The sequence below is a fragment of the Neoarius graeffei genome, chromosome 3, assembly GCF_027579695.1.
Source record: "Neoarius graeffei isolate fNeoGra1 chromosome 3, fNeoGra1.pri, whole genome shotgun sequence".
NCBI classification, from domain to species: Eukaryota; Metazoa; Chordata; class Actinopteri; order Siluriformes; family Ariidae; genus Neoarius; species Neoarius graeffei.
This window is the reverse complement of record NC_083571.1, coordinates 43173038-43188619: the sequence shown is the minus strand read 5'-3', so window position 1 is coordinate 43188619 and position 15582 is coordinate 43173038. Positions and strand designations below refer to the sequence as shown.

The window sequence follows — 15582 nt, the reverse complement described above, 5'->3', positions numbered from 1 at the left end:
TGTGGGGACATTCAAGACCAATGTGCTGGAGAATGGCCGTCCCTCTATCCTCACACCCTGCAAAGGTTCCATAAAGCTGACTCAGACCGTGTCTCATGGCGGGGAGCAGAGGAGTAAGTCCACAAAATCATCACTGGACACCCTTGGACAGAAAGTGTTCAGTGAGACTGAGTATGACAATAGACCTGCCCCGTCTATTGAGGACACCATCTTCCTGGAGATCAGTTCACACACCATCTTCCTGGAGATCAGAAGTTTACAGAGACAAGTCAAATAACTGGGTTGCTCCGTTACCTTTTAGGGTCCCTCGACAGCATTTATCCAACAACCGCGAACAAGTATACACTCGCTTTACTGCTCTGGAGAAGACGCTACGAAGGAAACAGGAGATGAAAGACCAGTTCCTGGAATTCATGAAGAAGATATTTGAGAAGAAGCATGCAGAAGTGGCTCCGCCACTAGAAGACAATGAAGAGTGTTGGTACCTGCCAACTTTCGGAGTCTACCACCCACAAAAGCCTGGGAACATTCGCGTGGTATTCAACTCTACTGCAAAGTATTCAGGAACATCTTTGAACGACGTTCTTCTCACAGGACCGGACCTCAATAACTCACTTATGGGGGTGCTGATCCGCTTTCGGAAGGAACAGGTTGCAGTGATTGTCGATATACAGCAGATGTTCCACTGCTTCCTTGTTCGCAGCGACCATAGGAACTATTTGCGGTTCTTGTGGTATAGGGACAATGACATGTCTAAGGACATCATCGACTATAGAATGAGGGTCCACGTTTTTGGCAACAGTCCATCCCTGTCTGTGACCATCTACGGTCTTAGGAGAGCCATCCAAGAAGGTGTGCACAGACATGGAATGGACACTGTCCAGTTTGTGGAATGTCATTTTTACGTCGATGACGGGCTCATTAGCCTACCCACTGATGCTGATGCCATCAGCCTCCTGTGTAGAACACAGGCCTCCCTCAGTGAATCAAACTTGAGGCTGCATAAGTTCGCTTCAAATAGCGATGTCGTCCTGCAAGCCTTTGCACCAGAAGACAGGGCAGTCCTGAAGGACCTTGACTTCAGCGGTGAAGCTACACCTGTGCAACGCAGCTTGGGACTATTGTGGGAGACCACAATAGACACGTTCACATTTGCTGTCTCACAAGAGAAGAAGGCCTTCACTCACAGAGGAGTGTTGTCTATGGTGAACAGCATCTTTGATCCACTGGGCATGGTCGCACTAGTGACCATAGAAGGCAAAAGTCTGCTGAGGGAACTCAGTGTCGACATGTGTGACTGGGATGCACCGCTTCCAGAACAAAAGCTGAAACAATGGGAATCATGGCGAGAGTCATTGCATGATTTAAGCAAGCTGCACATTCCACGTGCATACATTGCGACATCACTCTCCAAGGCTGAGCACACAGAGCTATGTGTGTTTTCTGATGCAAGCACCAAGGCCATTGGAGTGGTGGCGTATCTGAAGACCACGCAAGCTGATGGAGAAATCCAAGTAGGATTCATCTTAGGGAAAGCTAAGCTGGCTCCACAATCGGAACCAACTATCCCTCGGCTAGAGCTGTGTGCCACAGTATTAGCCGTAGAAGTCGCTGAACTCATACAAGATGAGTTGGACATGAAACCCGATGCGGTCAAGTTCTATTGTGACAGCAAGGTAGTGCTGGGATATATTTACAATCAGACCAAACGCTTTTATATCTACGTTCACAATCGAGTTCGTAGAATACGTCAGTTCACAACACCTGATCAGTGGTACTATGTCAGTACAGAAGACAACCCCGCAGACCACGTATCGCGAGCAGTTCCTGCGACGCAACTGGCACAGACCACATGGTTCACGGGACCGGATTTTCTGTATAAACCGAGTCCACCTGATGAAGACTCAAGGGAAGTCTTTGAACTTCTAAACCCGGAATCAGATGTGGAGATACGTCCTGAAGTGAGCAGCCTTTTGACTCCGAGTCAAAACAGAGGCCTCAATGCCATTTTCAGCGGTTTTCATCAATGCGCTCTCTCACTAGGGCGATTGCTCTACTCGTCCACATCGCTAGATCTTACAAGAACAAGTCTAGTCAGTGCAAGGGATGGCACTACTGCAACTTCCCGCACACTCCGGATGAGTTGTCTCAAGCCAGACATATTATCGTCAGAGCACCGCAGGAAGATGCCTACTTTAAGGAATTCACAGCACTTGAAAGTGGAAAAGCTGTAGCCAAGGACAGTTCTCTTCAGAAGCTCAGACCTGTTCTTGAAGGAGATCTGATTCGCGTTGGCGGCAGACTTAAACATGCTGACTTGAGCAGTCCGGAAAAGAATCCTATCATCTTGCCCAAGAACAGTCATGTTTCCCTGCTGCTAGTGCGACAGTGTCATGAGGATGTTAAGCATCAAGGACGACACTTCACAGAAGGGGCCCTGAGAGCTGCTGGCTTTTGGGTCATAGGTGGAAAACGGCTTATTGCTTCGGAGCTGTACAAGTGTGTTGTGTGCCGGAAGTTACGCAGCAGAACAGAGGAACAACTTATGGCCAACTTACCTCCGGAACGGCTACACACATGCCCACCCTTCACTTATGTAGGAGTGGACGTGTTCGGACCTTGGCCAGTCATCTCAAGGCGCACTCGAGGTGGACAGGCCCAAAGCAAGAGATGGGCGATGCTCTTCTGCTGCATGAGCTCCCGAGCCGTGCATATTGAGCTCATTGACTCCTTGGACACCTCCAGTTGTGTCAATGCACTTAGGTGATTCTTCGCGATAAGGGGACCTGCTAAGCAAATAAGAGCAGACTGTGGAACAAACTTCGTTGCTGCTGCAAAGGAACTGGGACTCAGTCAAAACACTTCAGTCCAGCAGTTCTTGAGCCAGCGAGGATGTTCATGGGTGTTCAACCCACCTCACTCATCACACATGGGAGGGTCATGGGAACGTTTAATAGGCCTCTCAAGAAGGATCCTGGATGCAATCCTGTTGCAGGAGAATGTCCAGCTTACCCATGATGTCTTAAACACCCTCATGGCAGAGGTGGTTGCAATACTCAATGCCAGACCCCTCGTTCCAGTCTCTACTGACACAGAGTCACCCTTCGTGTTGTCCCCTGCGATGATTCTCACCCAGAAGGTGGGAGTTACTCCACCACATGGGGAATTCATGGGAAAGGATCTTCTCAGCAGACAATGGAGACAGGTGCAAGCACTTGCCGACTGTTTCTGGCATCGCTGGTGACAGGAGTACCTTCCCATTCTGCAAACCCGATGAAAGTGGAGAGAGACACGACAGGATGTGAAGGAAGGGGACATTATGCTCCTGAAGGACAGTCAAGTTGCACGTAATGCTTGGCCAATGGCAAGGATTACAGCAGTCATCCCTGGCAGGGACGGCAGAGTAAGGAAGGTCGAGCTGAAGACAGCGGGCAAAGAATCCAAGCTGTTCCAGAGACCGGTGTCAGAAGTAGTTCTTCTGCTGCCAGAGGACTGAATTTTAGGCCATTTATTGCTTAATAGTGACCTTTAAGGTCAGACGGGGAGTGTGCTGCCTTCAGGCAGATATAAAACATTTTGGGACTTTTATTCAATGTGTAATTCATGTAACAGGAAGGCAGACTTTTATTTTGATGTCATAGAGTTGGAAACAGGAAATGGGAAGTTAGTTGGAGCAAGGCAAGCTGGTGTTAACAGGCTGTGGAAAGGGCTCCTGTGGAATTGCTGAATCATTTGCCCCAGCAGAAGCATCACTTGTATGTATTCCTTTGTTAATGTTGTTAGTCTTGTTGTAATTGATAATTTTATAGTTTATGTCGAATTCATGCAGTTAAAAACAGTTAAAAAGTAAATGGTGAAAGAATACCGGTAGATAAAAACGATTTTTTGGATATGTTAAAATGTGGTGGCACGGTGGTGTAGTGGTTAGCGCTGTCGCCTCACAGCAAGAAGGTCCTGGGTTCGAGCCCCGGGGCCGGCGAGGGCCTTTCTGTGTGGAGTTTGGATGTTCTCCCCGTGTCCGCGTGGGTTTCCTCCGGGTGCTCCGGTTTCCCCCACAGTCCAAAGACATGCAGGTTAGGTTAACCGGTGACTCTAAATTGACCGTAGGTGTGAATGTGAGTGTGAATGGTTGTCTGTGTCTATGGCCCAATCCCAATTCTAATTTCTACCCCTACCCCTCCGCCTTCCCCTTGGCCCTTCCCCTTGAAACTGAGCTACAAGGGATAGGGCTTGAAATTCAACCCTTACGTATTGGGATAGCCCTTCAACGATCGCATGTGTCATCGCGTACCTCCGTCAGCGTTTACGTTAGCAAAACGCGACCAAATGCGTCATTGGCTGCGACCAGCCGCTACAGTCAGAGCCAGAGATCTCTGCTGGCAGGGTGTGATTTGTTAACTAACACCACTGAATGGGATATCTTTGGCGCTTCGTGCACCACATCCGACAGAATGAGGTGTCAGAACACTCATGTAAACAATAAAAGCGAGAATAACAGAACAAAACGTACACAGTCAAGCAACCGAAAACAATACTCACTCCCAAAGCTTTTTAGCAGCAGCTTGGATTTCAGAAATCGCTGCTCATTCTCAGCTCAAAAGCGAATCAAGCGGCGTGTTTCCTCTGGATAACAACTTAAAACACGTAAATAATGGAGAAAATACATTTATGACAATCTTTCGCCGCGGGAACCGCCATCTTTCTGAAATCCGCATGAAATCTCGCTGAAATCCGCATGGCATTGTGGGAAATCACTCAAACCCCTTCGTTCGGAGTCAGCTCCTGGAAAATCTCCGTTTGGAGGGGTACAGAAGCCCTACCCCTTCCCCTCCCCCTCCGCGTTAACTGGGATTGGGATACCCCTACCCCTTCACGTGAACGCGCAAAATGGAGGGGAAGGGCCAAGGGGTTGGTCCAAGGGGTGAAATGGGATTCGGCCTATGTGTCAGCCCTGTGATGACCTGGCGACTTGTCCAGGGTGTACCTCGCCTTTCGCCCATAGTCAGCTGGGATAGGCTCCAGCTTGCCTGGGACCCTGTAGAAGGATAAAGCGGCTAGAGATAATGAGATGAGATGAGATGTTAAAATGTTAGCTAAATGTTAGCTATAGCTGAGTTTAGGCACTGCAGTTAACAGTGAACGTCAAGGTCATTAGTTTAGCTTGCCTAGTTTATGTAAGTTAACTATCTTAGTCTGTATAGAAACATGATAGAACCTAATTATTTTCTTGATTGTTTTATTTTTTAGTTTCACTTTCCTGAAGTTTGTGATTTGGATTCTACATGTAAAGGATTTTTAATAAAGACTTTCCATCACGAATAAAGGAAAGTTTAGCTCACTGTCTAGCTGGGTTATCACACCTTAGTGAGGATAGTACATGGGTTCTCTTTATCTACTTTTAGGACTTGTGTGAAAATCTGATGATGTTTTAGGTCATATTTATGCAGAAATATAGAAAATTCTAAAGGGTTCACAAACTTTCAAGCACCACTGTACATACATATACACACACACACACACACACACACACACATACACATACATACACACACCATAAATAAAAATACATGGTTCATATTTTAGGTTCTTCAAAGTAGCCACCACTTACCTTGATGATGCTTTTGCACACTATTGACACTATTGGCATTGTCTTAACCAGCTTCATGAGGGTAGTCACCTGGAATGCTTTTCAATTAACAGGTATGCCTTATCAAAAGCTAATTAGTGAAACTTCTTGCCTTCTTAATGTGTTTGAGACCATCAAACAGTAAATAAATAATAAAAATACAGTAAACAGCCATATTCAACAACTGTAGTAATCCATATTATGTCAAGAACCACTCAACTAAGTAAAGGGTTAACATCCGAGTTAACATCCGTTTGCGCTGTAAGATGGCCACATCGATGAGAGCCAACAATGTGCAATTACTGGTAATCATACACATCACTTTCTCCAATGTGCAATCCCGGTGCTTGTGCCCCCCCCCCCCCCCCCCCACACACACACACACACACACACACATGCACACTCCCCCCCCCCTGAGATAATGCATGCAGATACTTAGATATGACACGTAATTATTTCAATTGTATTTTGATTTTATATTTATGACTTTTAATTTTTATATTGCTGTACTGTTAAACTCCTGTAGGGCTCCAATGCTGTGTATGTACGGTCCGTCTAAGAACTACAACACAGTCCCTTTAAGGACTACAACTCCCATCAGCCAACTTCCGCGTTGATCTATGTCACGCGTGGGTGGGATCATCTACGTCACATCCTCCAGGAAAGCATAAGTGACCCGGAAACTCCTAGCTCTTCCTCTTTTTGGTGCCGTGAATTCAACACGGACACAAGGAGGACTTCTCTCTCTCTCGTCTGGATCCCAAGCCATCTAGACAAAGAGATACCCTGCACCAGAAAACCAGATAAAGATGTCTTTCTCCCGAGAATACGATTCAACACGGTTTTTCCTTTACCCTTGGCCACGGTAGAACCATTTAAATCATGCTATCTCTCTCTCGGTTGAGTTACAACCAGTTTTTATTTATATTATCAAGTACATACAAACTGCAGCCCAAGCAGAAGCGACCGGATCCGGATTTTAATTCTCTGTGCACATTGTCTGATCAGAGACTTTCTTTTTCATCACGAGCGACCACGCGTTGGACCAAGAAATTCTCTGCGCCTCACTGAGGCCTTCACAACAGTGAAAACTCCAAAAGTCTCGGAACATGTCTCCATAATCTTGCTATAAACAAGGTATTGGAGTAGATTGGCATTTGGGCATAAAAGCTAGTCTTAGGAATTTGCTTTTATTTAAGTAGTGTGAATTTAAACTCAGGAACTGTAAGTGTGCACACTGATTTTTGTGCATGCAGAGAATTTCTTGGTCCGACACGTGGTCGCCCGTGATGAAAAAGAAAGTCTCACTGTACATACATACACACACACACACACACACACACACACACCATAAATAAAAATACATGGTTCATATTTTAGGTTCTTCAAAGTAGCCACCACTTGCCTTTGATGATGCTTTTGCACACTATTGACACTATTGGCATTGTCTTAACCAGCTTCATGAGGGTAGTCACCTGGAATGCTTTTCAATTAACAGTTATTGTTACGGACCCATGGGGCTCCTCCCCACCTGCTGTGGTAACGAGACTTCTACAGGTGCTGCGCGAGTTGCTGATTGCCGGGCGCGGAGATCAGCTGCATCTGATGGCCTTCAGGGCTTTTAAAAGAACATCAGAAGAGGTGAAGGGGGGCCGCCACCTTCTCCTCTCTCTTGCACCTTTTGGGACACTTTTATTTTCTTCACACAACCCTTCACATTTTGCACACTTTCATTTACACTCACACACTTTACTTTCAATATTTTGTTATATATTTTATCTTCAACAAATTAAGTAAAACTTTATTCCGCGTTTGGTCTTCCCTTTTCTGGTACGTGGGCCGTTGGGGCAGAGCGTAACAGAATTGGGGGCTTGTCCGGGAGTTGAAACGCTGGTAGGCTAATTAGTGTTTTCTCGCCGACTAGGCTCTGTGTTGTATTCATTGCCTCGGCATTGGTAATTAAGAGTTTTGCAAGTCAGGTCCTCCGAAGTTGTGGACTGATTTGGAAAGTGCTGTATCTGGCAAGTTAGAGTTACGATACAGTTGATAGAGTTTATTGGGAAGACGTAAGCGGATTAAGTAAGATTTGATTTCAGTTTTGAAATTTTGTTGTGGTGCGGGAGATGAGATTTTTTTTTTCATCTGTGCCTTGGAGGTTTCTGAGCCAGGCAGAAGAAGCGGCGGTGCCTAATTGGTTGGTAAGTGTGGGTCTGCGCTGCGTTTACAAGATTGAGTTAAGTGATGACGTCTTTGATAATTAATTTGGGAGTTTGCCAATATCTGCATGGTTTGTTATTTTAGTTTATGTTAGTTTGTTGTTTTTGTGCTTACCCTGGACGGAGGGCACTGTCGTGGATGTCCTGCTTTAACGGCATTTTGTCGGGGGAGTAGGCTCCGCTGATATTGTGTAATAAAGATCTCTGTCCTCGGGGTTCGCACGAGAAGAGGATTACCATGTCTTGCAGGGCAACTCCATTTGGCTCGTCTTGATGTGCAGCATAATGGCCGCACTTGCATGAAGAAAAAGTAAATTTGATTTTGTTTTGTTTGGGGTATTTGTAGTTACAAAAAAAAAAAACTAGTCTGTAAATGTATGGCTATTTTGGATGAATTTTTTGCTGCGCCATCAGTGGAGGTTTTGAATAAGTTGACCAAAGACCAGTTGCGTCAAGTGTGCCAGTATTATAATTTTGATTTGGGGTTACCCAAAGCGGCAAAGTTGGCCGAGTTACAAGCATCAGTCCAAGCAGAGTTAGTTGTTAGAGATATTCTCCCATCACCATTATCTGGCGCCATGGAAGAGTTAGAGCATGGGGAAAAGTCAACACCTCTCTTAAAGGAGGTGACATGCATTCTTTCTTTTGAGCAACAAAAAGAGCTAATTGAAATGCAGCAGAGAGAAAGGGAGGCTGAACGTAAAGAAAGAGAAGCTCAGCGTGAATATGAACTAGAAAAAATGAAATATGAACGTGAGGTGACATTGGAACGGTTAAGACTGGTAGCCGAAGGTAAATTGTCATCTGAGGAGGGTAATGCTTCATGGGGGTCAGGGCGCCCTCCCGACATATCCAATATGGTAAAATTGCTTCCCAAATTTAATGAGAAGGACCCAGACATTTTCTTTTTTTTTTGTTTGAGAATGTGGCTGTTGACCGTGGCTGGTCTGAGTCCGAAAAAACGTTATTGCTTCAAAGTGTACTTGTAGATAAAGCACAAGAAGCATTTGTTGCTTTGTCAGCTACTGACCGAAAACAATATGAGAAAGTGAAAAAAGCTGTGCTTAAAGCGTACGAGTTAGACTACGTTCAGACTGCACCCTGAAACGACCCATATCCGATTTTTTTGCCCATATGCGACCTGTATCCGATTTGTTATTGACAATCTGAATGACACAGATCCGATTTTTTTCACATGCGACCCAGGCCGCTTGGATATGTGGTCCTAATTCCGATGCATATCCGTTATTTTCACATGCGACTGCAGTCTGACCGGACAGGTCGCATTCATGCGACCTACACGTCATCAACAAGAGACAAACGTCACTATTCTGCATTGGCTAATCCTGCCTCTTTGGTGGAAAACAACAACATTTGTACAGTTTTCAGAATTTAAATAGACTTTTATAGAATTGATCAAGTTAATGGTGGATTTGGTAGGGACCTGGATGTTGATCTGTTAGCCTGATTAAATAAAACAGTTTCTATAACTGATTTATAACTTAAACCATCCTGTATTACAAGATTATAAGATTGTTCTGGAAATTTCCAGTAATTTGACACCTTCGGTCTCATTAGTCTGCTGCCCACATTAATCAGATTATTGTGTGAGTTCCGCTGCCGCCACAAAAACCACATCGCCAGGTCTCTCCTCATCTCCATTCTTTACTTGCAAACTTGAAGAGTGCACTTTTTTTTGTTTACGTATTACGTAGATGTGCTTATTATGTGCCAATTTGCGCATGCGGGACACTTTTGGGTCGTTTTCCGTTCATATTGGAGATCGCATACAAGTCTCATATAATTGGTAATGTGAACGGCCTAACAAAAAAATCGGATTTCACAACAAATCGGATATGGGTCGTTTCAGGTTGCAGTCTGAACGTAGTGTTAGTTCCTGAAGCTTATCGTTTGTGATTTCGCAGCTGGAGAAAAGGAGATAAACAGACTTATACAGAGGTGGCCAGGGAGTTGACCACTTACTTTAATCGGTGGTGCTCTGCAGTGGGTGTCACTAACAATTGTCTAACCTGATTGTCTTGGAACAATTTAGGAACATCCTCCCTGAGCGCATCGTTACTTACATTGCTGAGCGCAATTTAAAAACGGCTGCTGAAGCCGCATCTGTGGCCGACGATTTCGCTTTGATACATAAGAATAGTTTCAGAGAACACAATACAGGCAGGAGTTACCATGAGCAGCATTTCGGACACTTTAACAGAAATTCGGGGTCTTCTCCACCACATTCATTTAGTTCATACACTAAAAATAGAATGGACCCAAATGCCAATCGGTCGTACTCCAATAAGAGCACAGTGAATTTTCATAAAGATTCTTTTGTTTCTACATCTGTTGTTCTGAGTAAGGATGGGAATGTGGGCCATTACTGTCTGGATAAGGGGCACTGTCCAGTTTTAAAAGGGAAGAGTCTGAAAAATATGAATGATTCAGTTAAGGGGGTTAACCTGGCTGTATCTGAATCGAGTGTACATTCTAAAACTCGGACCAAGAAATTCTCTGCGCCTCACTGAGGCCTTCACAACGGTGAAAACTCCAAAAGTCTTGGAACATGTCTCCATAATCTTGCTATAAACAAGGTACTGGAGTAGATTGGCATTTGGGCATAAAAGCTAGTCTTAAGAATTTGCTTTTATTTAAGTAGTTTGAATTTAAACTCAGGAACTGTAAGTGTGCACACTGATTTTTGTGTTCCATAATTGTTCTATGATCTCTGTTTTGTTTAATAGATAGGTTGCATGCTCTTTCTCTTTCTAACACTTTAATTTCATTAATTACACGTATCTTGACCGCATTAAGATTTCAGTGGATTTAGTACTGTTATAAGCTAGTGAAATTAGCCTATGGCTGTCTTTTGTCCCATTAGCATCCAGAGCTAACTGCATTGTCTCAAGGGACTGTAAGGCCTTACCACGTGGTCACCCTCCCCCACACCTTAGATAACATTCTTTTGTCTTAACTCCACAAGGTAAGATCCTTGGGCCTTAGCTAGCCACACGGCTAATTCTTTTGTCTTGTTAGCAAGCTAGACTAACCTTTTGTTTACCACAAACACACCTTAGCTAGCAATCCATGCTAACTTTTGCTTAGGCCACACAAACACGCCTTAGCTAGCATTCCTTTGTCTTAGCTAGCGACACAAGGCTAATCTGTGCCTCCATACATGGTCAACACATCTCAATTAGCAACCAAAGCTAACTCTCTTGTGTTACTCAGAAACACATGGTCACCAGGCCTCACACACACAAACACACCTTAATTAGCACACAAAGCTAATCTTTTGTCTTCACCAAACACACACACACCTCATCAAGTATATATCATATTTGTATATATTTCCACTGTTATTATTCATTTTTATCTTTGTTATAATAAATTCAGGCGGCACGGTGGTGTAGTGGTTAGCGCTGTCGCCTCACAGCAAGAAGGTCCTGGGTTCGAGCCCCGGGGCCGGCGAGGGCCTTTCTGTGTGGAGTTTGCATGTTCTCCCCGTGTCCGCGTGGGTTTCCTCCGGGTGCTCCGGTTTCCCCCACAGTCCAAAGACATGCAGGTTAGGTTAACTGGTGGCTCTAAATTGACCATAGGTGTGAATGTGAGTGTGAATGGTTGTCTGTGTCTATGTGTCAGCCCTGTGATGACCTGGCAACTTGTCCAGGGTGTACCCCGCCTTTCGCCCATAGTCAGCTGGGATAGGCTCCAGCTTGCCTGCGACCCTGTAGAAGGATAAAGCGGCTAGAGATAATGAGATGAGATAATAAATTCATTTATTATTGAAACTGTGTTTTAGTTGTTGTTTCAATACTTTTGAAGTCATCCAATCTCAAAAGAATTCAAAGGTGCATATGATTTATGTAATATGGTAAGTGATCATAATAATTTGGAATATGCCATAATTTAGCTTTTTGGTAATTTATTATTAAGCACCAAAATTAATGGTATTAATTAATGAGACTGATCTAATGAGACTATTCCATGAGTGATTTAATAAGATTGAGACTGATTCAATGAAGATGATTCAATGAGACTGATTCAATGGTATGATTCAAATGAGACTGATTCAATTTTAATTATTAACCTTCAGATTTAATGAGATTGATCATTCAATTACCCAATTGAACCTACAGCTGAGAGACTTGTTTCTGTTTCTTCTCTCGTTCAACACATTTCATTGTAATGTTGACCCTGTGTTAACATACATACTGTATGACAAATAAAACTGAACTAAAGAGAAACGACAGTCCGTCATTACTTTACAACATGAAGTGTCTTAATTAAAATAATAATCATAATTATAAAAAAAATAAACACCATGGATTTAGATGGTGTGTCCAAACGTCCAAACTGTAGACCATTAAATTATGTCCAGGACTTTTCATTTTACATCATTTGATTGAAATTGTATCAATGCATATATTTCTAAATATATTCTTTACTTACTTTACAGGATTTTTATTAATATATACTGTATAGCAAGGAACATATCCTTGGACATCTTGTACTTAGAGAATAAAATATTCTGATTTCTATAGGACTGGGGTGACTGGAGAACATGACATTGTGTGTACCGTCATAGCAGAAGCCGTGGACACAGGGGTTTGAGATGCACTCGTCAATGTTGAGCTCACAGTGGGGTCCAGTGAAGCCTCGGAGGCAGTGGCAGTGGAATCCCAAAGGGAAGTCATCGGAGTCAACTTCTTCCACACACTCAGCCCCATTCTCACATGGATTATTTGCTTCACATGGAAGGAACTCACAGTGTATGCCTGGATGTAAGAGCAGTGGGGTGTAAAGCAAATGATGCAAGCTTGTAAGTAAACAAATAAGGTGGACTTTCAAAAGTTCAGGCAAATACTAAGCTACCTTAAATTTTGCGAGATATATTTTTGGGAAGAAACTTAGTTCAGGCCCTTTGAAATATGTAGTTAAATACAATTTTAACTGTCATTGTTTTTTTTTTTTTCTATTACATTTATTTTTACACCAAATGAATGAATGAATGAATGAATGTGGGTCCATCATGCAAAAACACATTTTAACTCCAAATATAAGGCCTCCGGAGCAGATGCACTATAATCTAAGATCATAAAAATTTACTTTCTTAATTCATGTTACAAATAACACATTTTCCCCAAACAAAGAATCAAATGAAAAAACAAATACTAGATGCAGCAATGGGGTATGGGAAACCAGACAACCTCTGAGGCAAAGATTCTCAGATGTTTCCTTGTGAGGGACACCTTTTAAATATATCCACAGGACAGGATCCCCCTATCTCATCTCATTATCTCTAGCTGCTTTATCCTGTTCTACAGGGTCGCAGGCAAGCTGGAGCCTATCCCAGCTGACTATGGGCGAAAGGCAGGGTACACCCTGGGAAAGTCGCCAAGTCATCACAGGGCTGACACACAGACACAGACAACTATTCACACTCACACCTACAGTCAATTTAGAGTCACCAGTTAACCTAACCTGCATGTCTTTGGACTGTGGGGGAAACCAGAGCACCTGGAGGAAACCCACGCGGACACGGGGAGAACATCCAAACTCCACACAGAAAGGCCTTCGTCGGCCATGGGGCTCGAACCCGGACCTTCTTGCTGTGAGGCGACAGCGCTAACCACTACACCACCGTGCCGCCCTGGATCCCCCTGTGTACACCTTTAATTTATAAACAAGCTAGTAAAAGTCAACACCTTATTTAAATGTGGATAGTAATGTTTAGACTATGTGTTTGTGCCAGAAATGTTTTTGTACTACTTTCTTTCTTTCAACTTTTCATTCATTGAGGCAAATTTTTATTAAAATTGTCATTAGACTCCAGATGATATTAATTATAGGCATACTAACACTCAGTGCTGTGCTTCCACCACAGCAACAACAGGAGGAGATCCTGGGCCACCTGTCTATGCTGCAAAGGGCCCCTGGGGTCCCTTGAACCCACTTTGGGAACCATGGCTCCAAGAGATAGATTAGTCTGCATCTTAAAATGCCTACTGTATTATGTAGACTTTTACACAAGAAAAGCCTGAATTCAATAAAGTGAATCATTATTTCTACCCCATGTTACATGATCCCATTCCACCACATTCCAATGCAACTCCAGTGTGACTGAGATCTGATTTGTGACATATCCTACTGGAGGTAGCCAGGAAAAGATGGAGAGGAAAAGCTTCTCAGGAAAACTGCAGCAATAAAGGAATGCACATAACATAGGTAGTTTGTGACAATTAATTGATGCGACAATTGGTATTAAGCAGTGTACTGTGCAGCAAGAAAACATTCACCACATAATTACTCCAACAGCAGCAGTTTAAATTTGTGAGACAAGGCAGGCCGGATCCATGGTTACATCAGAATCTGACCACACTATATACATGTGGTAGCAGAGACTGAAATCCATCCAGTGGTGCTGACTTTCTTTATTTTTTCTTTATTTTTATTTTTGGTTAGTCGATGTATAATGTCTGAGTTTCTTGTCTTGTGCTAACAAGAGTGAAACCTGGTCTTTTGTTGCTGCAGACCATCCACTTCAACGTTTAACTTATTTTGTGTTCAAATCTTCACATCACTGTTGCAACACAGATATTTGAATTACTGCCACATCGTCTTCCTGCCATCTTGCACCAGTATGACTATTCTCTGATCTCATTCTTAATGGATTCCTCCAGCAGATTTATTCTCAAACTTATTTTATGTAAAATTAATAATAGATTTCAAAAATCAAACTTTCATTTTTGGAGACCAAAGAGTATTCGAGCAAAATGAATTTTTTAAAAAAAAGATCAGATGGGCTTCCTGCAGTGGTGATGTACGTGATGACGTCAGGTATTGATCACTTGGAGCAACTCAGCTGTTTATATTCTCAGTTTACATCATACTAGTTTTGCAAGTTTTACAAGCATTTTTTACCAAATTTATCAGTTTTTAAATAAGTATGCCTCATTGTGTAGCATTTCAGTGCCGCAATGATGCGAAACAGAAAGCACAAGCTGGAACTAGACTGCATTTCTACAGAGAAAATGCAAAACGTGCTTGTTCAGCTGTGGCAAACTGTCACCAACAGAAACTGGATCAGACATGAGACTTCGCGCTGCAAAATCTTTTACATGATTTACAGATCGTGTGTGTGTGTGTGTGGTGGGATCAGGACACTTCATTCAATGATCATTTTGGATGCCATTTCGTCCAATAGTTGAGACATTTCATCCAATGCTTTTTTCATACGGACTATCAATTATTTTACAACCCCGATTCCAAAAAAGTTGGGACAAAGTACAAATTGTAAATAAAAACGGAATGCAATGATGTGGAAGTTTCAAAATTCCATATTTTATTCAGAATAGAACATAGATGACATATCAAATGTTTAAACTGAGAAAATGTATCATTTAAAGAGAAAAATTAGGTGATTTTAAATTTCATGACAACAACACATCTCAAAAAAGTTGGGACAAGGCCATGTTTACCACTGTGAGACATCCCCTTTTCTCTTTACAACAGTCTGTAAACGTCTGGGGACTGAGGAGACAAGTTGCTCAAGTTTAGGGAGAGGAATGTTAACCCATTCTTGTCTAATGTAGGATTCTAGTTGCTCAACTGTCTTAGGTCTTTTTTGTCATATCTTCTATTTTATGATGTGCCAAATGTTTTCTATGGGTGAAAGATCTGGACTGCAGGCTGGCCAGTTCAGTACCTGGACCCTTCTTCTACACAGCCATGATG

The 15582-nt window shown here is 43.0% G+C and overlaps 1 protein-coding gene across 1 annotated transcript in view; it reads right to left on the bottom strand.

Annotated features, from left to right (window-relative positions):
* eys (eyes shut homolog) overlaps positions 1-15582 on the bottom strand; it is an 877903-nt gene that overhangs the window by 581708 nt on the left and 280613 nt on the right. The window contains 1 exon segment of the mRNA XM_060915649.1: positions 12426-12623. Coding sequence (XP_060771632.1) covers positions 12426-12623 — 198 coding nt within the window.